General features: G+C 46.9%; 1 protein-coding gene across 3 annotated transcripts in view; it reads right to left on the bottom strand.

Moving 5' to 3' along the window:
* ARMC9 (armadillo repeat containing 9) overlaps nt 1-26156 on the bottom strand; it is a 39563-nt gene that overhangs the window by 8597 nt on the left and 4810 nt on the right. For 2 of the 3 annotated variants that reach the window (XM_039327408.1, XM_039327409.1), the window contains exons 3-5: nt 18971-19074; nt 14290-14419; nt 1138-1307 (exon numbers count right to left, since the gene is read on the bottom strand). In XM_039327408.1, coding sequence (XP_039183342.1) covers nt 1138-1307; nt 14290-14419; nt 18971-19074 — 404 coding nt within the window. The remainder of the gene's footprint in view (nt 1-1137; nt 1308-14289; nt 14420-18970; nt 19075-26156) is intronic. The other variant, XR_005554765.1, reaches the window with a different exon arrangement.

Consider the following 26156-nt stretch of genomic DNA (forward strand, 5'->3'; position numbering starts at 1 on the left):
AAGAGATAGGAATGAGAAGGAGAAAGAAGGAGGAAAGAAAGGAAGGAAGGAAGGAAGGAGGGAGGGAGGGATGGAAGGAGATGGGAATGAGAAGGAGAAGGAAGTAGGAAAGGAAGGAAGGAAAGAAGAAAGGAAGGAAGGAAGGAGGGAGGGAGGGAGGGAAGGAAGGAGATGGGAATGAGAAGGAGAAGGAAGTAGGAAAGGAAGGAAGGAAAGAAGAAAGGAAGGAAGGAAGGAGGGAGGGAGAGGGAAGGAAGGAGATGGGAATGAGAAGGAGAAGGAAGTAGGAAAGAAAGGAAGGAAAGAAGAAAGGAAGGAAGGAAAAGAAAGGAAGAAAGGAGGGAGGGAGGGAAGGAAGGAGATGGGAATGAGAAGGAGAAGGAAGTAGGAAAGAAAGGAAGGAAAGAAGAAAGGAAGGAAGGAAAAGAAAGGAAGAAAGGAGGGAGGGAGGGAAGGAAGGAGATGGGAATGAGAAGGAGAAGGAAGTAGGAAAGGAAGGAAGGAAAGAAGAAAGGAAGGAAGGAAGGAAAGGAGGGAGGGAGGGAAGGAAGGCGATGGGAATGAGAAGGAGAAGGAAGTAGGAAAGAAAGGAAGGAAAGAAGAAAGGAAGGAAAAGAAAGGAAGAAAGGGAGGGAGGAAAGGAAAGAGATGGGAATGAGAAGGAGAAGGAAGTAGGAAAGGAAGGAAGGAAGGAAAGAAGAAAGGAAGGAAGGAAGGAGGGAGGGAGGGAGGGAGGGAAGGAAAGAGATGGGAATGAGAAGAAGGAAGGAAGGAAGGAAGGAAGGAAGGATAAGGAGGATTGTGGGGGTTTTGCTGCCCTCTGAGCTTGATTGTTTTCTTGCAGGCATTTCATTACCAACTAGGTAGTATTATCAGTGCTAGGAGGGTGTGGGGTTTGCTGGGAGGAGTTGTCCCACTGGTTAATTGTTCTCACTGTCAGGAAGTTTCTCTATGAATTATTATCGGTCAAAGACTAAATGAGTAGCAGAGAGAGAACCTCAGGAATTAAGCCAGCACATCTGGAGGACACCAATCTGTCAAAGGTTGACGAAGAAACACATCAGAACGTTTGGAAGAAGCACAGATGATGTGGCAAAACAAAATTATTATTGTTATTTTTTTGGGGGGGGTCCTTACTTTGCTTGCTTCTCGTTGACTCCGAAGAGTTGGGGCGAAGGGGTGGGTGAAGTCCAGACGGGCCAAACTGGGGGGCGATGGACGGGAGTTTCCCTCTCCCGGGCCGGATGTTCTGGAAGTCTGGGGCGCAGGAAAATTTGGGTCTGCCGGCAAAGCTCAGATGGAATTCACTGCAAGAAATAAAGGGAGAAGGAAGGAAGGCAAAGTTTGAACAGCTTCTTCATTTGGGGATGTGGGAAGTCAGCCCCCCACCCCACCCCAGAGAAGGAAATATTAAAAGGCAGAAAAAAAAAACATATTTCCTCCAAGGATCTTAAAGAGGCAGAAAAGCATGCCCAGTTTTTCTTAATAGCTCCAAGTCTGCCTCCCCCGAGCAGAAGCAGATGTAAACCATCGGAAAAGTTGGAGCTAGGAGATTAAGAAGACAAAGGCCTAAAATCTGCATACCCCACCTGGGACAGGACATGGTGGGATTAACTCACAAAGGCCAAAGGGCACGCCCAAAACTCAGGTCAGAATACATGACACAGGAAATAACCCCAAACAAAAGGCTCCGGGGGGGGGGGGGTATAAAAACCTACTTCCTACATGTGCTCAGTCCTTTTTTTTTTCTGCCAGAACCATCTTCCTGTCTGGCTCTCTTCTACAATAAACTACAACAGTGGTGGCGAACCTATGGCACGGGTGCCAGAGGCAGCACTCAGAGCCCTCTTTGGGGGCACGTGTGCCGTGCCCCAGAGATGGCAACTGTCCCTCTTCAATCAGCTGCCCGAGGTCCCAACGTGGCCAGATGCATCCTGGCATGGCTGGTTTCCCTCCCCCGTCCCGTCCCTCCTGGCCTCGCATGCTCTCCTTTTCCCGGGCACGATCCACTGCATCGCTTCCTCAGAGGTGGCTTCTCTGAACTGCTGGCGGTGGGCTGTGGAGCCCCAGAGTACGCCGGTCAAGTAGCCATCAGGCTGTGGCTGCTGATGGACACCAGCGGCCCCCATGCGCTCGCTGGCCTCTGTGTGCGGAGGCCGATGGTGTCAGGCAGCAGCTGTCCTGGCCCCTGCCTCAGCTTGCCCCGTGGCAATGGTATCCCCGCCCTGCCTCGCCTCGCCTCATCCCGCAGGATGAGCCTCCTGCCCACCGCCCCACCTGCCAGAGACCCCCCCTGGATCTCCCCCAACCCTGCCCACAGCCGTCCCTCCCCACGAGCAACATTGAGGTGATCACGCCCACTTTGGCCACACCCACCCAGTCTGCCATGGCCACCACAGCCACGCCCACCCAGTGTGGGCCATGTCCCACCTGGCACCCGCGATAAATAAGTGGGTTTTGGATTGGGGTTTGGGCCCTCGGTCTCTAAAAGGTTCGCCCTCACTGAACTACGCAACCTTCTTCCCAAAGCGGTTGCCGTGTTCATTCCCAGCTTGGATGAACCAGGATGAAGATTTTTCTTCCGACGGGGACTTGGCAGAAGAGAGGAGCTGAGCCCAGGTTTTAACCGACGAGAACCTAACCATGGATGGAGGGACCTCTATTTTCCCAAGCAATAGCACAACACAGGGAAGCAATTCCTTGCTTGTCTTTTTTTTTAATATATTTTATTAGATTTTATATGGGGTAGGGAAAAGGTGGGGTCGGTGCGGGTGCGGGAAATTGGGATAAAGGGGACAGGGTGTGGATAGCTACAGTAAATACGTAATTCAGCGAACAAGCTGTCGTCCAGGTCTTCATATTGAGTATTATTGTTTATATAATACTAGACATTTATAAGAATAAATCGGCATAGTTACAGCTGACATTTGGTAAAACAATAATATTCCTTTCAATAATTAACGTAGTTGACAGCATAACCACTATTTCCAATCACCAGCCTTAATACTTAATATAATAAAGCTCTAAAAATCTCTTCTTATTCTAACGTGTTTCAACCCACTGATTAAAATTTCCCCCAGGTTTTTTTGGGGAGATTGAATCTTCTTTCTCCTTCATCTCTTCACGTTAATCTGTCCCATTTCTGCACAATCTAGGATTTTCAAAATTACAATCTGGTCTGATGGTTAAGTTTTCATTTTTCCCAAAATTGGGCGAAGGCTATTCTTGCAGCTCTGAAGACCTGGAATAGTAAACAATCATTTTCTTTTCTGTTAATACGTGTAATATTAAATAATCATTTAAATCGGTGTTTCTCAACCTTGACCATTTTAAGGCATGTGGACTTCAACTCCCAGAATTCCACAGCCAGCATTGCTGGCTGTGGAATTCTGGGAGTTGCAGTCCACATGCCTTAAAATGGTCAAGGTTGAGAAACACCGATTTAAATAATTCGGTCTTAATATACCTAACAGGCACAGTTCTGGTTGAAATTCTACCTGGATGTTCATCACCTTTTCTGGCCTGTCTTAACAGGAAGAGGCCCAGAGGCTACAGAGATAATTAAAATAAAGCTTGAGGAGGCCTCTGGGCGCGGTTAACCATCAAAAGGAGCAATGAGGCTGGCTGAGAAAGATTAACGAGCTTCTTTCCACCTGCAGGGTATGAATGAGCAGCAGCTTTGGTTTCCAGGGGAATGTCCTGCAAGGTGACACATCGGCCGGTTGCCTTAAATTGCTGCCTTTCTTTGAGGTTGGGGATTCTGCAAAACAGACCCCCTTTGTCGGCAAACTAACCAGCCCAGCTTGTTTGCACAGATCCCACGGGAGGAGGGCAGTTCTGCTCACCTCCTTTGAACAATTCCCAACCCCCCCCCCACAGGGTATCTTTGATGACAATCTCACCCAATTATTCCGGTCCAGGAAGAAGGTTCTGGCCAAACACAAACCCCGCTGATGAAATGTCGGTTTATTTTTATTTTTTTCTCAAGCATTCCCCCGCGGAAAAGAGTTTCCAAGAAGCCCTGTGGACCGTTTCCAACCGCTGGTCTCCCAATTTACCTTGACTCGGCTTCCTTGGGTCCATAACTGGCTGGGACCTTACTGCCATTGTTCAGAAGGGACCTCGGAGATCATCTAGTCCAACCCCCTGCTCAAGCAGGAGACTCTAACCATTGCAGACAGGTGATTATCAGGTCTCTTCTTTAAAAACTCCAGGGATGGAGCACCCATAATTTCTGGTGGCAGGTGGTTCCACTGGTTAATTGTCCTCACTGTTAGGAAGTTTCTCCTTCGTTCTATGTTGTTTCCCTCCTTGGTTAGTTTCCATCCTTTCTTTCTTGTCCGGCCTTCAGGTGCTTTGGAGAAGAGCTTGACTCCCTCTTCTTTGGGGCAGCCCCTCAAATATTGGAAGACTGCTATCATGTCACCCCTAGACCTTCTTTTCTCTAGACTGGCCGTACCCAAATCCTGAAGCCGTTCTTTGTATGTTTTAGTCTGCAGGCCTTAAATCATCTTAGTTGCTCTTCTCTGCACTTTTTCCAAAATCAATCAATCAGAATAGAGCGGGAAGGTACCTTGGAGGTCATCTAGTCCAACCCCTTGCTCAGGCAGGAAACCCTATACCATTTCAAACAAATGGCTGTCCAGTCTCTTCTTAAAAACTTCCAATGTTGGAGCATTCACAGCTTCTGGAGGCAGGTGGTTCCACTGGTTAATTGTTCTCATGGTCAGGAAGTTTCTCCTTAGTTCTAGGTTGCTTCTCTCCTGGGTTAGTTTCCATCCGTTGCTTCTTGTCCTGCCTTCAGGTGCCTTGGAAAATAGCTTGACTGCCTCTTCTTTGGGGCAGCCCCTGAGATACTGGAAGACTGCTATCATGTTCCTCCTCGTCCTTCTCTTCATTAAACTAGGTTAATAATAATAATAATAATAATAATTCAAACAGACAAGCACCTGCAACATAACACCCCAGACTTAACAATTGTTGATAAGAAAGACAAAAAAGTCTGGATAGTGGACGTGGCAGTTCCTGGAGACAGCAGAATAGATGAGAAAGAACTGGAGAAGATAACAAAATACAAAGACCTACAAATAGAAATAGAAAGACTGTGGCAAAAGCAAGCAAGGGTAGTACCAATAGTCATAGGCTCCTTGGGTGCAATCCCAAAACAACTGGAGCACCACTTGAACACCATTGGCATTGACAAATTCGCTATTAGTCAATTGCAAAAGGCGGCCTTATTAGGAACTGCTTCCATCCTGCGACGATATCTGTAATACCATCAAACATCCACATCTGCCTATCCCAGGTCCTGGGTAAGGACTCGATAGGTAGACAAAATGACAAATCCAGTCTGAACATCTGGCTGACTGTGCGATGATCCATAATAATAATAATAATAAAATTGGAAGGGACCTTGGAGGTCATCTAGTCCAACCCCCTGCTCAGGCAGGAAACCCTATACCATTTCGGACAAATGGTTGTCCAGTCTCTTCTTAAAAACTTCCAGTGTTGGAGCATTCACCGCTTCTGGAGGCAGGTGGTTCCACTGGTTAAATGTTCTGACTGTCAGGAAGTTTCTCCTTAGTTCTACGTTGCTTCTCTCCTTGATGAGTTTCCACCCGTTGCTTCTTGTCCTGCCTTCAGGTGCTTTGGAAAATAGCTTAACTCCCTCTTCTCTGGGGCAGGAGGGAACAATGTCTTGGCAATCAGCAAGATCTCAGATCCCAGATTCTGGAGATCTTTGTACAGTTGGCTTTCCTCAATCAATTGCCAAGTTTGTGAATTTTGATCACCTGACCACGGGGAGGCTGCAATGGTCGTAAGTGTGAAAAACGGTCATAAGTCCCGTTTTTCGGTGCCGCTGTCACTTTGAACGGTCGGTAAATGGCAATGCAACCGTCATTAGAACGAGTCGGTGGTCAAGCGTCTGAATTTTGATCCCGTGGATGCTGCAGTTGTCGTGAAGTGTGAAAAACGTCTGTCGCTTTTTGCGGCGCTGTCGTACCTTTGACAGCGCCGCTCCCAGAATTCCCCTGCCCAAAGAGGTTGGTCCACAGGGAAACCAAGGCAGAGGAGAAGGAGGAACGTCACTCAATCTCGCTCATTCTCCTGGCATGATTTCCCCAAGCGTGACTATAATAGTGTGGCTAAATATGATTAATTTTTTCCCTGTGGAAACACGCCAGCAGCCGGACCTGCTTCTTGCCTTATCGCTCACACCTTTCAAGACCTTCAGAGCTGATATCCACATTATATCATATGTCATATCAATCTTATCGTACCGTGTTTGCTCCTTAAGCAAAATATTTCCCACCACTCTGCTTGTGTACTCAGAGAGTTGAGATGACAAGAGTCATTCACCCGAGCCAGGCTCAGGCTTTACATTAGGCCAATGTTTATATATATATATATATCCAAATTTCTTTTTCTGACCAAGAGTTAAAGAATTAAATTGGGAGACTAAGATGGCCATTTCGAGCTCATTCTGCTCTCTTCAGTTAGCCACACCCTTTATGGGATTCGAACCTGGGCAGTTTACATACTAGGCAGTGATTTAACCACCAAGCCACAGGCTTTCCTCCCCTCCCATAAAGGGTGTGGCTGAGCCGAGGTGGCGCAGCAGTTAGAGTGCAGTACTGTAGGCCACTTTAGCTGACTGTGTTCAGCAGGTCAGCGGTTCAAATCTCACCGGCTCAAGGTTGACTCAGCCTTCCATCCTTCCGAGGTAGGTAAAATGAGGACCCAGATTGTTGGGGGCAATGTAAATATATATAAACCAGTTCTCTCTTTATTCTTTGTTAGCAACCTAACTGGTGTACACCACTTAGAGAGTGCTTGCACTTAAAAGCGGTATATAAGTCTCATAAATAAATAAATAAACACACACACGTCATACAACCCGCCCTGCCTACCCTACAAGGTTCCATGCTGGAACTCTGTTCTATGAGAAAAAAAGTCCTGTATACACACACACACACACACACACACACACACACACACTTGAGTATTTAAAAAGCAACGTGGTGACTGTGTTAGTCAATAGTTCCTTAGCAAAATCTTAGTGCAAATCTCAGGTTACAACATCAAATATTTTTTCTCTTACTGTCTCATATTCAGTACATTTAGTACATTTCTCATTATATCAACTCAATCAAAACAGCATTATTACACTTATCAATACATTTTTAGCTTGCGCATATCTTAATGACATCCAGTCTTCATAAACAATCCATACCCTGTTGTTCATTTTTACATAATTTTTGATTTCTCATCAATATTCCAATTTAACCTTTGATAGGCCAGTGTTTCTTAAGCTTAGCCACTTTAAGACTTCGGCTCCCAGAATTCCTCAGCTGGCCTGGGTGTTGACTTCAACTCCCAAAATGCCCCCATTGGGAACCAACTGCAAAGATTTAAAACACCAATATTCTCCTTTTAGCGTCAACACAGTTTTGGGACCGAGCTGTTCTCTAGCTTCGTAACCTGCAACCTGCTAGCGTTTGACGTGCTATTCAGACATGCTGTTCATCTCTGTGCTTGGAACAAGCCGAGATTTAGTAAGCGCTAAGACCCTGGAGGAGAATGCTATCCGAAATTATTGAGCAGAATAACAGAGTTGGAAGGAACCTTGGAGGTCATCTAGTCCAGGGCTTTTCAGCCAGAGGTACGGGTACCACCTGTGGTCCATTGGCACCTGGCAGGTGATACGCGGCCATCCTAGAAAAGGGGTAGCGGGGGAGGGGAATGAGCTGAACCGGTGGCAGCACCGCACAAGCCTGAGCGAGAGACGGCTGGAGCTGCAGGGCTGTCAGGGCTCAGTGGAAGCGCCAGGATCAGTGCCGCTTTCCAGCTGATTGGCGCTTCTTCGGGGCTGTCAGGGCTCAGCAGAAGCGCCAAGATCAGCGCCAGGCTCCAGCTGGAAAGCAGCGCTGATCCTGGCCCTTCTGCTGAGCCAAGAAGCGCCGATCAGCTGGAATGTTGCAGCCTCTCCAGGGTCTTGTGATTTACATTCAGATGCTTGGCAACTGATTCCTATTTATGACGGTCACAGTGTCCCAGGGTCATGGGAAGTGACCAAAACCTGCTGCAACCACCCAGCAGATGGGTGGGATAAAAACCAAACAGCCCCCCACCTCACCCTCCGCTGCCAATCCTCAACAGAAATGCTCACAACAATGAAAACCTCGGACGGGAGGAAGAGCGCGGCCGGGCGGGCAGGCAGGTGTCTTGCTCGGCTGTGGCTTGGGGGGCCCTTTTTTCAGTGCCATTGTAACTTCGAACAGTCACTAAGCAAACTATTGTAAGTCAAGGACTACCTGTACTTTATCACTTTTGGTCATCAAGTTTTTGACACCTTGCTAGGCGACTGGTGGTCCTCGGATGTTGCCATATCCTAAAAGTGGGACAATGGGTGAAAAGGTTGAAAAGCCCTGGGCTAGCCCACCCCCCCTGCTCAGGCAGGAGACCCCTATTCCATTTCAGACAAATGGCTGTCCAGTGTCTTCTTAAAAGCCTCCATTGATGGGGCACCCACAACTTCTGGAGGCAGGCTGTTCCACTGGTTAATTGTCCTCAACTGTTAGGAAAGTTCTCCTTAGTTCTAGGTTGCTTCTCTCCTTGATTTGTTTCCATCCATTTTTTTTCTTGTCCTGCCTTCAGGTCCTTTGGCTGACCTCCCTCTTCTTTGAGGCAGCCCCTGAAATTTTGGAAGACTGCTATCCTGTCACCCCCCCTAGTCCTTTTTAAAATTAAATTAGACAGACCCAATTCCTGCAACCGTCCTTCGTATCTTTTAGCCTCCAGCCCCCTGATCATCTCTGTGGCTCTTCTCTGCACTCTTTCCAGAGTCTCAACATCTTTTTGACCAAAACTGGGTGCAGGATTCCAAGTGTGGCCTTACTAAGGCTATACAACTACCTTTTGTTGCGGAAGTGAGAGATAATCACGCAGCTTTGAGAGAGTCCACTCTCTCACGCTGTTCTTTATGCTGGAATTTAAATATTTATCTAATGGCATTTGCATTCTCTTCCTTGTTTGATGAACGGAAAGGGACTCGGAGCTACGCAGGAAACCTGAGAACAGTCAAAAAGTTGCATTAGCTGATCAGTGACCCACAAACCACTACAAATTATTCAAACAGACAGCCGCGGAACAGTACGTTCCTGTCTGCACAATGATCGGAAGTATATACCTCACGCTAAATATTACACAAAGTTCTCAGAAAAATGGCAGAGAACACCGAACGACTAAGGGAAGGGTAGTTCTCCACTTACAACAGTTCGTTTGGTGGCCGTTCGAAATTACGACGGCGCTGGAAAAAAAAGCGACGTGACCGTTTTCACCCTTCCCTCCCTCCTGTGCCAAAGAGAATCAACAGAGAGCGATCTTGAGTTTCTTTCTCACGCGTTCCTGTTTTCCTGGGGTAAGTGGATAGTTTCCCCACAACCACGATCTGCAACCACGATTCATTTGGGGACTGGTTCAAAGTTACGATGCCATTGTAAAAAAGGGACATGACCGTTTTCCACGCTTAACGACGTTGCAGCATCTTCCACGGTCACGTGATCAATACGGCAACTGACTCTTGTTAATGACCGTTGCAGTGTCCCGGGATTACACGATCCCCTTCTGCAACTTTCTGACAAGCAAAGTCAAGTAGCAGCTGTGAGAGGGACCTCGGAGTCCTAGTGGACAATCACTTAAATAGGAGCCAGCCGTGTGCTGCAGCTGCCAAAAAAGCCAACACAGTGCTGGGCTGCATTGACAGAGGGATAGAATCAAGATCACGTGAAGTATTAATACCACTTTACTAGGCCTTGGTAAGGCCACACTTGGAATACTGCATCCAGTTTTGGTCACCACGATGTAAAAAAGATGTTGAGACTCTAGAAAGAGGGCAGAGAAGAGCAACAAAGATGATCAGGGGACTGGAGGCTAAAACATATAAAGAACAATTGCTGGAATTGGGCATGTCTAGTTTAAGGAAGAGAAGGACGAGGCGGGACATGATAGCCGTGTTCCAGTATCTCAGGGGCTGCCCCAAAGAAGAGGGAGTCAAGCTCAGTCAATTCTTCCTATTGCGCAAATAAAATAAAATAATAAAATAAAAACAATAAAAATAAAATAATAAAATAAAATAAAATAAACAGAAGGACGAGGGGGGGACATGATAGCAACTTTGAATATCTTGGTGGCTGCCCCAAAGAAGAGGGAGTCAAGCTATTCTCCAAAGCCCCTGAAGGCAGGACAAGAAGCAGCGGATGGAAACTCATCAAGGAGAGAAGCAACCTGGAACTGAGGAGAAACTTCCTGACAGTGAGAACAATTAACCAGTGGAACCACCTGCCTCCAGAAGCGGCAAATACTCCAACACTGGAAGTTTTTAAAAAGAGACTGGACAGCCATTTGTCCGAAATGGTATAGGGTTTCCTGCCTGAGCAGCGGGTTGGACTAGATGACCTCTAAGGTCCCTTCCAACTTTATTACTATTATTAAGAGTAACAACCGTGTTACTAACTTAACAGCTGCAGTGAGTCACTTAACAACCGTGGCAGGTAAGGTCGTAAAACGGGGCAAAATGCACAACTATCTTGCTTAGCAACAGAAATTTGGGGCTCAATTGTAGCCGTAAGTCGAGGACCACCTGTACACCCTTCTGGACCATCTTTCCTTCTCTGCCACAAAGCCCAAAGCAGAGGTCGTTTTAGGCCAAATAAATGAACAGACTGGAAAGTCCAAAAGCCAAAATATCGAAAAAGATACATTGGGTGAATTCAGCTAGCGAGAACATCACAGGTAGCCCTCAACGTACGACCGCAGCCGAGCCCAACATTTATGTCGTTAAGTGAGTCATCTGTTAAGTGAGCTTTGCCCCGTTTTACGAGTTTCCTTGCCACAGTCCGTTAAGTGAATCGCTGCAGCTGTTAAATAAGTCACACGGTCGTTAAGCGAATCCGGCTTCCCCCGTTGACTTCGCTGGTCAGAAGCTCGCAAGAGGGGATCACGTGACCCCGCCCCGGGACGCTGAGACCGTCGTAAGTACGAGTCAATTGCCGAGTTTGTGAATTTTGATCACGCGACGCCGCAACGGTCGTGAAGTGTGAAAAACGGCCATAAGTCCCTTTTTCAGGTGCCGCTGCAACTCTGAACAGCCACTAAACGAACCGCTGTAAGTTGAGGGCTACCTGTATTCTTCCTTGTTTGGTTTTTGCATGCAATGAATCGTTCATTTGGACTGCGTGTCTGTCTGTTTGGAAATGGATTAATAAAAAATCGTTCAAAAACCTGGAGAAGGAAATCAGAAAGGGAGGTTTTGACACTTCACAGCAAACACACTAGATTTCAGGTTGAAGCAGCAGTTGGGAACATCCGGTTGCAGAATCCACTGTTTTCGAGGTTAACATAATTTTCAACTTTAATAATAATAAAGTTGGAAGGGACCTTGGAGGTCATCTAGTCCAACCCCCTGCTCAGGCAGGAAACCCTATATACCATTTCAGACCAATGGCTGTCCAGTCTCGTCTTAAAAACCTCCAGCCTTGGAGCATTTACTGCTTCTGGAGGCAGGTGGTTCCACTGGTTAATTGTTCTAACTGTCAGGAACTTTCTCCTTAGTTCTAGGTTGCTTCTCTCCTTGATCAGTTTCCATCAAACAAACTGGTTAGGTTTACTTCTTCGATATCGTAAGCTAAGCAAGATTAATCCGAAGCCAATTCTTTCTATTGCGCAAATGAAACCACAGTGCCTTTCACAAACTTGGTTAAATATTTAGGGTGCACATAGCCCAGACATACCAGCACACAAACGGCATGGTGTGATACGATGCGTGGGACACTACCGGTGGTCCTCAACTTAACGGCCACAACTGGGACTAGCATTTTCATCATTAAGCCAGGCGGCTGTTAAGTGAATCCAATGTTGGCCACGGACGTTAAGCGAATCACTGCAAGCGATAAGTGGGTCGTGCAGTCACTAAGCGAATCCGGCCTACGTTGGAGGCCAGCTGGGAAGATGGCAAATGGGGAATCACCAGCGTCACAAACACACCGTGGGGTCATCAGCGGGAGATCCGGCCGTACGTCATTTTTCTTCAGCCCCGTTGCGACTTTGCACGGCCGCTGAACCAAATGGCCGTAAGCCGAGGACTTTTGTACAGGGGTTTCTGTCTCTTTCAGAGTGAGGCCACCTGAAGCACAAAACGCAAAACACACACCTGTGGCTTGCAGCCTGAGTGAGCAGTGGATTTTCCCTTCCAGCCCGAAAAGGAAACAGGAAGGTGGCAGATGGGAATTACCATCTTAACGTAAGGACTTCACTGATGCGGAAAAATAATAATAATTAAAACCTACACTTGGCACGCAGCGCCCCGTTCCACCTCCTGCCCTTTTAATCTTCGTTTTGAGAGTGAGGGTTTTGTAAACAGGCCCTTCTGGTTGTGCTGATTCATGAAGGTTAGCCGTTGAAATGACAGTTCCTCTTTCCGTTACCCAAGAGGAAACATCAGTGGGGAAAAAAAAATCCTATTTATTGAACTGTCCGCCCTTTTGCTCGGAGGGATCTGAATTCATTCTTTCCTTTGCAGAATGATTAGACTAGGGAAAGAGGCAGAGAAGAGCAACAAAGGGGACTGGAGGCTAAAACATACAAGGAACGGCTGCTGGAATTGGGTATGTGTAGTTTAATGAAGAGAAGGACGAGGGGGGGACAGGATAGCCGTGTTCCAATATCTCAGGGGCTACCCCAAAGAAGCAGCAGTCAAGCTATTCTCCAAGGCGCCTGAAGGCAGGACAAGAAGCAACGGATGGAAACTCATCAAGGAGAGAAGCAACCTGGAACTAAGGAGAAATTTTAGGCAAGAAAAACCAAATGTACAGGTATAGTATAGGGGGTACCCTGCTCAATAGTAGTAACTGTGAGAGGGATCTCGGAGTTCTAGCGGATAATCACTTAGGTGTGAGCCAGCCGTGTGCTGCAGCGGCCGAAAAAGCCAACACAATGCTGGGCTGCATCAACAGAGGGACAGAATCAAAATGATGTGAAGTGTTAATACCACTTTACAAGGCCTTGGTAAGGCCACACTTGGAATACTGCATCCGGTTTTGGTCACCACGATGTAAAAAAGATGTTGAGATGTTGAGTACAGAGAAGAGCAACAAAGATGATCAGGGGACTGGAGGCTAAAACATATAAGGAACGGCTGCTGGAATTGGGTATGTCCAATTTAATGAAGAGAAGGACAAGGGGGGACATGATAGCAGTCTTCCAATATCTCAGGGGCTGCCCCAAAGAAGAGGGAGTCAAGCTATTCTCCAAAGCCCCTGAAGGCAGGACAAGAAGCAACAGATGGAAACTCATCAAGGAGAGAAGCAACCTGGAACTAAGGAGAAACTTCCAGACCATTAGAACCATTAACCAGTGGAACCACCTGCCTCCAGAAGCAGTGAATGCTCCAACACTGGAAGTTTTTAAGAAGAGACTGGACAGCCATTTGTCTGAAATGGTATATACGGTCTCCTGCTTGAGCAGGGGGTTGGACTAGAAGACCTCTAAGATCCCTTCCCACTCTGTTATTCTGTTAACAATTGCAGGAATAAAGCATGTCTAGTCTAGTGAAAAGAAGGACCAGGGGTAACATGACAGCAATCTTCCAGTATTTGAGGGGCTGCCATAAAGAGGAGGGGGTCAACTTATCTTCCAAAGCCCCTGAGGGCAGGACAAGAAGCAACAGATGGAAACTCACCAAGGAGAGAAGCAACCTGGAACTAAGGAGAAACTTCTGAAGCATATCAGGAACGGTTGCTGGAATTGGGTATCTCTAGTTTAATGGATGGACTAAGGGTGACATGATAGCCGTGTTCCAATATCTTAGGGGCTGCCCCAAAGAAGAGGGAGTCAAGCTCTTCTCCAAAGCGCCTGAAGGCAGGACACGAAGCAACGGATGGAAACTCACCAAGAGAGAAGCAACCTGGAACTAAGGAAGATTCCACGATTTCCAGTGGCAAGCTGTTCCACTGGTTGATTGTCCTCACTGTCAGGAAGTTTCTCCTTAATTCCAGGTTGCTTCTCTCTTTGGTCAGTTTCCAACCATTGCTTCTTGTCCTGCCCTCTGGTCCTTTGGAGAATAATTTGACACACACCCCCTCCCCATTTCTTGGTGGCAGGCCCTCAAATACTGGAATTCTGGGAGCTGAAGCCCACAAAGGCTGGCTGAGGAATTCTGGGAGTTGAAGTCCACAAGTCTTAAAAGTTACCAAGTTTGAAGAGTGGGGAAACCACCCGCTACTTACGGACCTGTTTGGCAACGTGTTTCCACTGTCTTGGGAAGAACCGGGGGAGTGGAGAATCAGAACTTCAGCAACCGACTGGACATCCGGGTCAGCTCCAAGATGCCTCAAAGATGTTCCAGAAGCTTCGCTTTCAACTGTCATTTTTTTTTGGGGGGGGGGGGAATGGACATTTTAAAATATGTTGTGTATTTTTCTTATTGAGCTACTCACGCCTGTCCTTGAAGTTTAATCCTAAGACATACAAATTCTCCGAAGTTGAGCACCACAAACATGGTTGAAATCTTAACCGTCGTTAACTCCAATAAACGTACGCATTACAGGGAGTCCTTAGTTTACAACTAGAATGGGGACCAGGATTTCCATCGCTAAGGGAGGCAGGCGTTAAAGGGAGTCACACACCTGATTTTGGCCACATTTGATTAACGATTCCCTTGCAGTCGTTAAGAAAGTCGGCCCTGATTTTACGGCCTTTTGGCCACGTTGGATGAGTGAATCGCTGCGGTCGTTAAATGAATCAGTGGCTGTTAAGCAAATCAGGCATCCTCCGTTGACTTGGCTTGTCGGAAGCCAATTGAGAAGGTTGCATGGCAACCGTCGTAAATACATGTTAGTTGCCAAACGCCCCAATTCTGATCGTGTGAACATGGATGCAGCTGCAATGGTCGTAAGTACGAGGATGTGCTCTACGTCACTTTTCTCAGGGCTGCTGTAACTTCGAACAGCTGCCAAATAAAGAGTTGTAAGTCGAGGACTACGTTACGAAAAGTAGGAGCCACCATCTATGACAGTGGCTGTCAACCTTTTTAATGCCACGACCCCCAACTGGTCGTAAGTCGAGGACTACTCAACCGGTCGTAAGTCGAGGACTACTCAACTGGTGCAGCACCGTTTGCAGAATGGGACTTTTGGCGGGCTCAGCAGGGCAGAGACAGCCTGGACAATTCCTATTGGCTTTTGAAAGCCAATAGAATTAGACTCTATTCAAGAGAGTCTATTCTATTGGCTTTCAAAAGCCAATAGAATAAAAGGGAGTAGCACAGCTAAGGAAAAGGGGGAAAAAAGTGGCGGACGGCGTTGTTTGGCGACCCCCGTGAAATGGTCGTTCGACCCCAAATGGGGTCCCAACCCACAGGTTGAGAACCACTGGTCTATGAGGACGCAGCCATTTTTCCTTCGCTGTGATGCCATTAATATCTAGTGCAGTTCTAGACTCTTGCTTAAACTACACAGGCAGTCCTCGACATACGACCGCAACGGAGCCCAAAATTTCTGTTCTTAAGCGAGACATTTGTTAAGTGAGTTTTGCCTCATTTTATGACCTTTTTTCTTTGCCACAGCGGTTAAGTAAATCGCTGCAGACTGCAGTTGATAAGGTAGTAACCCAGTTGTTACGTGAAAATGGCGTCCCCATTGGCTTTGCTTGTCAGAAAGCCGCGGAAGGGTGATCACGTGGCCTTGAGCCACAGCAACGGTCGTAAGTACGAACCAGGTGCCAAACATCACCTCCAGAAGCTGTGAAGTTTTTAGAGCCACAGAAGCTCTAACGCGGTCGTAAGCGGAGGACTGCCTGTACTAAATCTGCTATAACCGTCTGGAACATCCCCTCCTCTGAGGTGAGAATCTGGTTTTTGTTAGCCTTGCAGAAAACTTTGCAAATGTTTCTTTCATCAGCCCCGAGATCTATGGCAAGCCGGGAAAATGGCTGACTTAGGTTCATTCATTCATTCATTCATTCATTCATTCATTCAATTTCTATAGCCGCCCATTTCAGTCAGTGACTTTGGGCGGATGCCCATTTAAAAGAAAGAAAAAAGGCTATCTTCTTGCTAACCTTAGGATTGTTTTACGTTTTTATTCCTTTCTGTTTTTATTTCTGTTCTTACCGAAGTGTAATGTTTTTCTATCGTTGAGTGGGTTTTGTTTATTCTGCTTGGAACCTGCCCAGAGTCCGTTTTTCTGACATAGACTCTTGTGTACATTTAGAAAATAATAAAATAAAATAAAATAATAAAATAAAATAATAAAATAAAATAATTAAATTAAATTAAATTAAAAATAAAATAAAACAAAACAATAAAATAAAATAAACAGAAGGACGAGGGGGGGGGGGACATGATAGCAACTTTGAATATCTCAGGGGCTGCCCCAAAGAAGAGGGAGTCAAGCTATTTTCCAAAGCCCCTGAAGGCAGAACAAGAAGCAACAGATGGAAACTGAGCAAGGAGAGAAGCAATCTAGAACTAAGGAGAAACTTCCTGATAGTGAGAACAATTAACCAGTGGAACAACCTGCCTCTAGAAGCGATGAATGCTCCAACACTGGAAGTTTTTAAGAAGAGACTGGACAGCCATTTGTCTGAAATGGGATAGGGTTTCCTGCCTGAGCAGGGGGTTGGACTAGATTTTATTTATTTATTTATTTTTATTTTTAAAATGTATAAGCCGCCCCACTCTCGGAGGACTCTGGATGGCTAACAATAAAAACACCATAAAACATAACAAAACAAACAGTACAAGAACAGTCATCCAGGGGTCAGGTTTTATAAACCCCAGGCCTGCCGGAAAAGCCAGGTCTTAAGCAGCTTACGGAAAACCAACAGGGTGGGAGCGGTCCTAATCTCCGGGGGGAGCTGGTTCCAAGACGTGGGTGCCATCACAGAGAAGGCCCTCCTCCGCGGCCCCGCCAAATGGCACTGCTTGGCCGACGGGACCTAAAGGAGGCCCAGCCTGTGGGATCTAACCGGAGGAAGGGAACTATGAGGTAGTAGGCGGTCTCGCAAATAGCCTGGCCCTGAGCCATATAGGGCTTTAAAGGTAATAACCAACAGCTTGAATTGGACCCGGAGACCGATAGGCAACCAGTGCAGCTCGCGGAGGATAGGTGTAACGTGGGTGTATCGAGGAGCACCCACTATCACTCGCGCGGCTGCATTCTGGACCAACTGTAGTCTCCGAATACTTTTCAAGGGTAGCCCCATGTAGATGACCTCCAAGGTCACTTCCAACTTCTTCTTCTTCATCATCATCATCATTATTATTATATAAAATAAAATAAGATAAAATAAAAATAAATTAAAATAAATAAAAACGTAATATTTAAATTAAAAAAAACAACAAAATAATAAAATAAAAAATAAGTAATTAAATAAATTTACATCGGCAGTTCGACGAGGCAGGGCGGGAAACCGAAGGCAGTCTCCTGATTCTTTCCAGCGTAGAATCATGAGATCTACAGTAGGATAAGGCCAGGGAGGTCATCCGGTCCACCCCCACTTTAACTCAGTTAAAGCATTCTCAATGTGCAACTGTTTAGCCTCGGTACGACACGCTGAATAAAAGGGAGCTTATTCCCTCTCTGTCCGCCGTTTTTCCTGCAAGGTTGTAGGGTTTCCCCCCCCAACACTGAATTCGAATTGACTACTTTTACCCAGAATTTACCATTCCTGCTTCTAGAGCAGTGGTTCTCCACCTGTGGGTCAGGACCCCATTTGGGGTCGAACGACCATTTCATGGGGGTCGCCAAACAACGCAGTCCGCCATTTTTTCCCCCTTTTCCTTATCTGTGCTGCTCCCTTTTATTCTATTGGCTTTCCAAAGCCAATAGGAATTGTCCAGGCTGTCTCTGCCCTGCTGAGCCCGCCAAAAGTCCCATTCTGCAAACGGTGCTGCACCAGTTGAGTAGTCCTCGACTTACGACCGGTTGAGTAGTCCTCGACTTACGACCGGTTGGGGGGGGGATCGCGGCATTAAAAAGGTTGAGAACCACTGTTCTAGAGCGACACAGAAGCAACCGGCTAGAAACCACTGGACAGACTACACATAGTCCTTGCCTTACAACCATTCCTTTAGTGACAATTCAAAGTTACAACGGCACCGGAAAAAAGCAACTTACGGCCGTTTCCCAGTTATGGCTGGTTGCAGCATCCCCACAGCGTCAGGGGATCAAAATCTGGACTCTCGGCAACTGTCTCGTATTTATGACGATCACCGTGTCCCCAGGTCACGTGATCCCCTTGGGCGACCTTTGACAAGCCAGAGTCACTTAACAACCATGTTATAACTGAACAACTTAACAACTGCGGAAAGCAAGGTCGTAAAATGGGGCAAAGCTCATTTAACAACTGTCTTGCTTGGCGACGGAAATTTGGGGCTCAACTGTGCTCATAAGACGAGGACCGCCTGTGCCGTAAAAAGATTGCCATCGGAGCCCATTTTAAAATTTGGGTTAGATCAGTGGTTCTCAACCTGTGGGTCGGGACCCCATTTGGGGTCGAACGACCATTTCACGGGGGTCGCCAAACAACGCAGTCCGCCATTTTCCCCCCCTTTTCCTTAGCTGTGCTACTCCCTTTTATTCTATTGGCTTTTGAAAGCCAATAGAATAGACTCTCTTGAATAGAGTCTAATTCTATTGGCTTTCAAAAGCCAATAGGAATTGTCAAGGCTGTCTCTGCCCTGCTGAGCCCGCCCAAAGTCCCATTCTGCAAACGGTGCTGCACCAGTTGAGTAGTCCTCGACTTACGACCGGTTGAGTAGTCCTCGACTTACGACCGGTTGGGGGGGGGTCGCAGCATTAAAAAGGTTGAGAACCACTGGGTTAGATAGATCCTTCAAAGCCAAGCTTCCCCGGAGGAGCAGGACATCTTTGGGGATGTAATCTTGGAGCTGCTCGAACTCAAGACTTACACGAAAGGCTGGGCCTCTTCCCGCTGCGTGTCGGAGGACGGGAATTTGAGCACCGCGGAGCACCAGTCTCTCTGCCGCTGCAGGAAGCGGCTTCATCTTCCAACCTGGAGCAAAGAAGAAAGCAGAGCCGTAAATGCCAGAGTAATTAAACTGTTATCACTAGGTCAGTGTTTCTCAACCTTGACAATTTTAAGGCATGTGGACTTCAACTCCCAGAATTCCACAGCCAGCGTTGCTGGCTGTGGAATTCTGGGAGTTGAAGTCCACATGCCTTAAAATTGTCAAGGTTGAGAAACACTGCACTAGGTGGATTATTATCTTTCCAATTTCCTCTAATTGAGAAGAGGACAATTTTGAATTAATGGATTAGTGCCAGGATCGCGACGGTCTTGTTCTCTGCCGTTTTGCCTTTCCTTCCAGAAGTGGAACCAAACGTTATACGAATCTCCCTGAGCGTGATGGCGGAGGATGATGGGAACAGAGGAGAGCCAGTTTGGAGCAGGGGTTCAGGGGCTGCCTAGAGACCAGGAGATGGTGAGTTCTAGTCCCGCTTTAGGCATGGAAGCCGGCTGGGTGCCTATGGGCCAATTAACAGCAGACGGTGAGTTCTAGTCCCGCCTTAGGCACAGAAGCTGGGTGGGTGCCTTTGGACCAATCAACAGCAGATGGTGAGTTCTAGTCCCGCCTTAGGCATGGAAGCTGGCTGGGTGCCTGTGGGCCAATCACCAGAAGACGGTGAGTTCTAGTTCTGCCTTAGGTCTAGAAACTAGGTGAGCATCAAAGCTAGCTAGGTGACCTTGGGCCAATCAGCAGGAAATGGTGAGTTCTAGTTCCACCTTAGGCATGGAAGCCAGCTGGGTGACTTTGGGCCAATCACCAGGAGACAATGAATTCTGGTTCCGCCTTAAGTCTGGAAACTAGCTGAGCATGAAAGCCGGCTGGGTGACCTTGGGCCAATCAGCAAGAGACAATGAATTCTAGTTCCGCCTTAGGTATGGAACCCAGCTGGGTGACTTTGGGCCAATCACCAGGAGACTGGGAGTTCTAGTCCTGCCTTAGGTCTAAAAACTAGGTGAGCATGAAAGCCAGCTGCGTGACTTTGGGGCAATCACCAGGAGACAATGAATTCTAGTTCTACCTTAGGCATGGAAGCCAGCTGGGTGACTTTGGGCCAATCACCAGGAGACAATAAATTCTAGTTCTACCTTAGGCATGGAAGCCAGCTGGGTGACTTTGGGCCAATCACCAGGAGACGGTGAGTTCTAGTTCTATTTTAAGTCTGGAAACTAGGTGAGCATGAAAGCTGGCTGGGTGACCTTGGACCAATCAGTAGGAGAAGGTGAGTTCTAGTCCCACCTTAGGCATGGAAGCCAGCTGGGAGACAATGAGTTCTAGTTCCACTTTAGGAACCCGCTGGGTGATTTTGGGCCAATCACCAGGAAACGGTGAGTTCTAGGCCTGCCTCAGGCACAATGGATGGTTGGCTGACTTTGAGCCAATCACCCAGAGATGATGAGTCTTAGTCCCGCCTCAGGCACGAAGGATGGTTGAGTGTCTTTGGGTCAATCGCCAGGAGACGGTGAGTTCTAGTCCTGCCTTAGGCATGAAAACCAAGTGAGTGTCTTTGGGCCAATCCCTCTCTCTCAGCCCAAGCCCACCTCACAGGGGGCTTGTTATTGTGAGGAAAATAGGCAGAGGAAGGAGCATTATGGATATTTGCCACCTTGGGTTACTTATACAAATAGTAAAGATGGGATAAGAAAGCAAACAAACATAGAACCAACCAACCAACCAACAAATAAATGATGTCGGACGGATCTGGAAACAACCTGGCTGATTTCTGCCTGCTGGCTCACAGCTGCAGGAGAGTTGACTTGGCTCTTAGACCATTCTCTCTTTTTTGTAAATATTCTATTAATTTCAAGTTTTACAATTGTAAGTACTTAATAAACAACTCGGCACCTGGGTTCCTTTATTATTCTGTGGTATATATTAACTTTCACTCAAAATATCCAATACTACACCATCCAGTATTTCCCTGATCCTCTCCTCTTCCAATAGTAATAATAATAATAATGATGATGATGATGATGATGGAAGGGATCTTGGGAGTCATCTAGTCCAACCCCCTGCTCAGGCATTTCCCCCCACTATGCAAGTATAATTCTTACTGCTATTAATACCTATATAATTAAATATAAACATATTCATCACATGTTCTAATGTTATAAATAGTGTCAATAATATCAGTTTATAGCATCTTCTCTAGCCAAGACATATCTCAAATGTATTGGCATTTAATCCGTATCCTTTTTTTTCTCTCTTTTTTTTCAATTTTAATTTCCCATCAATATTCAAAATAGCTTTATCAATTATCATTTTTCTCATATTACACTTGGGTAACTAAAAGCTTCCCTTATACCAGGGGTAGGCAACCTTGGCTCTTTTATGACTGGTGGACTTCAACTCCCAGAATTCCTGAGCCAGTCGTGCTGAGGGGAAAGGGAGAGGTTTCCAAGCTGAGCCATGCTGGCTCAGGAATTCTGGGAGTTGAAGTCCGCAAGTCATAAAGGGACCATAGTTCCCCCACGCTGGCTGAGAAATTCTGGGAGTTGAAGTCTGCAAGTCATGAAAGGGCCATAATTCCCCCATGCTGGCTCAGGAATTCTGGGAGCTGAAGTCCACGAGTCATAAAAGAGCCAAGGTTGCCTACCTCTGACCTAGGCCATTCCCTATTGAGTTTGGGGAAATCTATGGGGTGCTGTCTGAGATTTCTCATCTTTATCCATCTAAACACTTAAACATTTCATTCAGTTTCACCACAATACAATTGGAATAGGAAACTTGCCACAGCCAACTTGCCAAGCGACAACTCGCCAATTCAATTATTTAAAAAAAATAAAAAAATTATTTTTGGGCCCTTCACATTTCATTTTTGGCTTTCTTTCTTTCATGATTCTATTCCACTATTTCTTCGATATTAGTATAACTCAGGGGTCTTCAAACTTGGCCCTTTTATGACTGGTGGACTTCAACCCCCAGAATTCCTGAGCCAGCCATGCTGAGGGGAAAGGGAGAGGATTCCAAGCTGAGCCAGGCTGGCTGAGGAATTCTGGGAGTTGAAGTCTGCAAGTCATGAAGGGGCCATAGTTCCCCATGCTGGCTCAGGAATTCTGGGAGCTGAAGTCCACAAGTCATGAAGGGGCCATAGTTCCCCCATGCTGGCTGAGGAATTCTGGGAGTTGAAGTCCACAAGTCATGAAGCGGCCACAGTTCCCCCATGCTGGCTCAGGAATTCTGGGAGTTGAAGTCCACGAGTCATAAAAAAGCCATGGTTGCCAACCCCTGCCCTAGGCCTAGGCCGCTTAGTATTTTCATATTTCCCATCTTATAGAAAATTATTCTTAAGACCTTTCTCTTTAGCCTTCTTGCCATAGGACAGGGGTGTCAAACTCAATTTCACTGAGGGCCGCATCAGGATTGCGGTTGCTCGGGGGGGGGCAGGTGAGTGTGGCCAGAGTGGGTGCAGCCTACTGGGTGGGCGTGGATGGAGTGGGTGTGGCCTACTGGGTGGGCATGGCCAGTTCTACATCATTTCTTGTCAAGGGTGCCTATGGGGGGCCTGGGCAGGAGTGGGACAGATCTGAGGGTCTCTGGCAGAAGGTGGAGGGGGACCAGGGCAAGCGCCAAGGCATGGTCCACCGGGGCAAGTGCCAAGATGGCCACCACAAAATTGTACATTGGCTCCTGACCGGCCTGGGCCAGGGCCAAGGCAGCGGGGGCCGTTCCCTCACTGTTTCCAGGATAGCTTCATGGGCCAACCTGCCTCCAGAAGCAGGGAATGCTCCAACACTGGAAGTTTTTAAGAAGAGACTGGCCAGCCATTTGTCCAAAATGGTGTAGGGCAGTGGTTCTCAACCTTTCTAATGCCGCGACCCCATAATACAGTTCCCCATGTTGTGGTGACCCCCAACCACTTATACATCACCGGGTGCCAGGGGCGTGGCCAAAGAAAAAGGGAAAAAAATGGCGGACAGCCTTGTTTGGAGACCCCCGTGAAATGGTCGTTCGACCCCAAATGGGGTCCCGACCCACAGGTTGAGAACCACTGGTGTAGGGTTTCCTGCCTGAGCAGGGGGTTGGACTAGATGACCTCCAAGGTCCCTTCCAACTTTACCACTACTACTACTACTACTACTACTACTACTACTACTATTATTATTATTATTATTATTATTATTACTTCGCGGGCCGCATCCGGCCCCCAGGCCTTGTGTTTGACATGTCTGCCATAGGAGATCAAGGACTTTCTACATTCGGTTTCATCAAAACAGGCTTAACATTGCTCCTGAACAAATTCATTTTCCGGGTGCGCATAATTCCACAAACAATGCAAAAATAAAAAGGAACTGGGTGTGCACCACCACGCCATATCCAAATCAAAGCAACTACAGATTAGATTAACCACATTTTGCTTAGCATAAGGCTAAGGCGAAGCTGCCTGAGCTCCATTTTGTCAACACAAGCGCAATGAAGCAAGTGTTTAGTTTGTAATCCTGGGATGACCTAGGACGGGTGTGTGGGTGGGTGTTAACAACTCTTCAAAGAACTGACAAGTAGAGAAAAGGCCCTCAGCGCTTCTCTTTGAGCAGGATTCGAATGAGGTGCCTGCTCCAAAGGCCCTCCAGGAGGAATAGCAGAATAATAGAGCTGGAAGGGACCTTGAAGGTCTTCTAGTCCAACCCCCTGCTCAGGCAGGAGATCCTGTAACATTTCAGACAAATGGCTGTCCAATCGCTTTGTTAAAAACTCCAGTGATGGAGCATTCACCGTTTCTGGAGGCAGGTTGTTCCACTGGTTAATTGTTCTCACTGTCAGGAAGTTTCTCCTTAGTTCCAGGTTGCTTCTCTCCTTGGTTAGTTTCCACCCGTTGCTTCTTCTCCTGCCTTCAGGCGCTTTGGAGAAGAGCTTTGACTCCCTCTTCTTTGGGGCAGCCCCTGAGATATTAGAACGTTGTTATAATGTCCCTCCTCGTCCTTCTCTTCATTAAACAGGACATACCCAATTCCAGCAACCGTTCTTCATATATTTTATGACCAGAGTACAACCACTTCTAGTGATCTTGATGCTATCCCTCTGTTGATGCAACATCCAACTCGCTGCGGCCAACGGTTACATTAATACAGGTAGTCCTCGACTTACGACTTACGATAGTTTGCTTAGTGACCGTTCAAAATTACAAGAGCATTGAAAAAAGTGACTTACGACCATTTTTCACACTGACCACCATTGACGTGCCTCCAGGTGTCACATTCGGATGCTTGACAACCGACTCACATTTATGACGGCTGCCGTATCCCCGGGTCACGTGATCTCTCCCTTTTGCGACCTTCTGGCAAGCAAGGCCAATGGGGGGGGGGGAAATCCAGATTCACTTAACAACCAGGCGACCAATTTAACAACTGCGGCGATTTGCTTAACGATGGTGGCAAGGAAAGTTGTAAAACGGGGCAAAACTCACTGAACACATTTTGCACTTTGCAAACCTCAATTTTGGGCTCAGCCCTGGCCGTACGCCGAGGACTGCCTTGCGTTGAAGAAACAGGGGAACAGAATCATTCCAGAAAGAATGCCAGGATGAAAGGCGAGGGAGAAAATGACAGGCGAACGACAGCATTTAAAACAAATGTTTTAAAAATTCTTTTAAAGAATTAAATGGAATTATGGAATTGTCCCGTAGCAAGTTGTCCTATTCAGGCCTAGGACTGCATTGGCTTTTTTTTTTTTTTTTTTTTTGGCACACTGCTGGCTCACCCTTAAGCAGTGTTTCTCAACCTTGACAATTTTAAGGCATGTGGACTTCAACTCCCAGAATTCCACAGCCAGCGTTGCTGGCTGTGGAATTCTGGGATTGAAGTCCACATGCCTTAAAATTGTCAAGGTTGAGAAGCACTGCCCTTAAGTGATGGTCCACTAGGACAGGGGTCCTCAACCTGTGGGCTGCAGCTGACTATGGCTCCATCATGGCCTGTTCCCAAATGGGCAGCGTGAGTGGCTGGCTGGTGTGCTTGGGGCCTAACTTAAATGAGCCGAGGTGGCGCAGCAGTTAGAGTGCAGTACTGCAGGCCACTTTAGCTGACGGTGTTCAGCAGGTCAGCGGTTCAAATCTCACCGGCTCAAGGTTGACTCAGCCTTCCATCCTTCTGGGGGTAGGTAAAATGAGGACCCAGATTGTTGGGGGCAATGTAAATATATATATACATTGCTTACTGGTGTACAACGCTTAGAGAGTGCTTGCACTTAAAGCGGTATATAAGTCTCATAAATAAATAAAATAAATAAATAAACTTGCGCGAGAAGTCCACTCATCTTAAAGCTGGTCATGTTGAGGAACGCTGGCGTAGATATTAAGCTGGCTTAATAATAATAAAGTTGGAAGGGACCTTGGAGGTCATCTAGTCCAACCCCCTGCTCAGGCAAGAAACCCTATACCATCTCAGACAAATGGCTGTCCAGTTTCTTAAAAACTTCCAGTGTTGCAGCATTCACCGCTTCTGGAGGCAGGTTGTTCCACTGGTTAATTGTTCTACCTGTCAGGAAGTTTCTCCTTAGTTCTAGGTTGCTTCTCTCCTTGATGGGTTTCCATCTGTTGCTTCTTGTCCTGCCTTCAGGCGCTTTGGAGAATAGCTTGACTTCCTCTTCTCTGGGGCAGCCCCTCAGATACTGGAACACTGCTATCATGTCCCCCCTCGTCCTTCTCTTCGTTAAACCAGACATCCCCAATTCCAGCAGCCGTTCCTTATATGTTTTAGCCTCCAGACCTCTAATCATCTTTGTTGCTCTTCTCTGCACTCTTTGTAGAGTCTCAACATCTTTTTTATATCGTGGTGACCAAAACTGGATGCTGTATTCCAAGTGTGGCCTTACCAAGGCCTGGTAAAGTGGTATTAATACTTCAGCTGATCTTGATTAGCTTAGCTATTAAGCTGGCGTAAATATTAAGCTGTGGATATTAAGCTGTATTAACCAATCCTTACACACCCACAATGCAAATTCTACAGAGGTCCCAAGGCTTCTCTAGAGCAGGGGTCCCTGAAGATATGAAATGAGCCTCTGCAAACATATCTTTCTGGTTCCCAGCTGACACTCTGGAAATGGGAACCAAGAAATAAAGCAATGCATGCAA

The sequence above is a fragment of the Crotalus tigris genome, unplaced genomic scaffold (genome assembly GCF_016545835.1).
Source record: "Crotalus tigris isolate CLP2741 ecotype Arizona unplaced genomic scaffold, ASM1654583v1 scf7180000024361.1375286210:1436186, whole genome shotgun sequence".
Classification (NCBI taxonomy): Eukaryota; Metazoa; Chordata; class Lepidosauria; order Squamata; family Viperidae; genus Crotalus; species Crotalus tigris.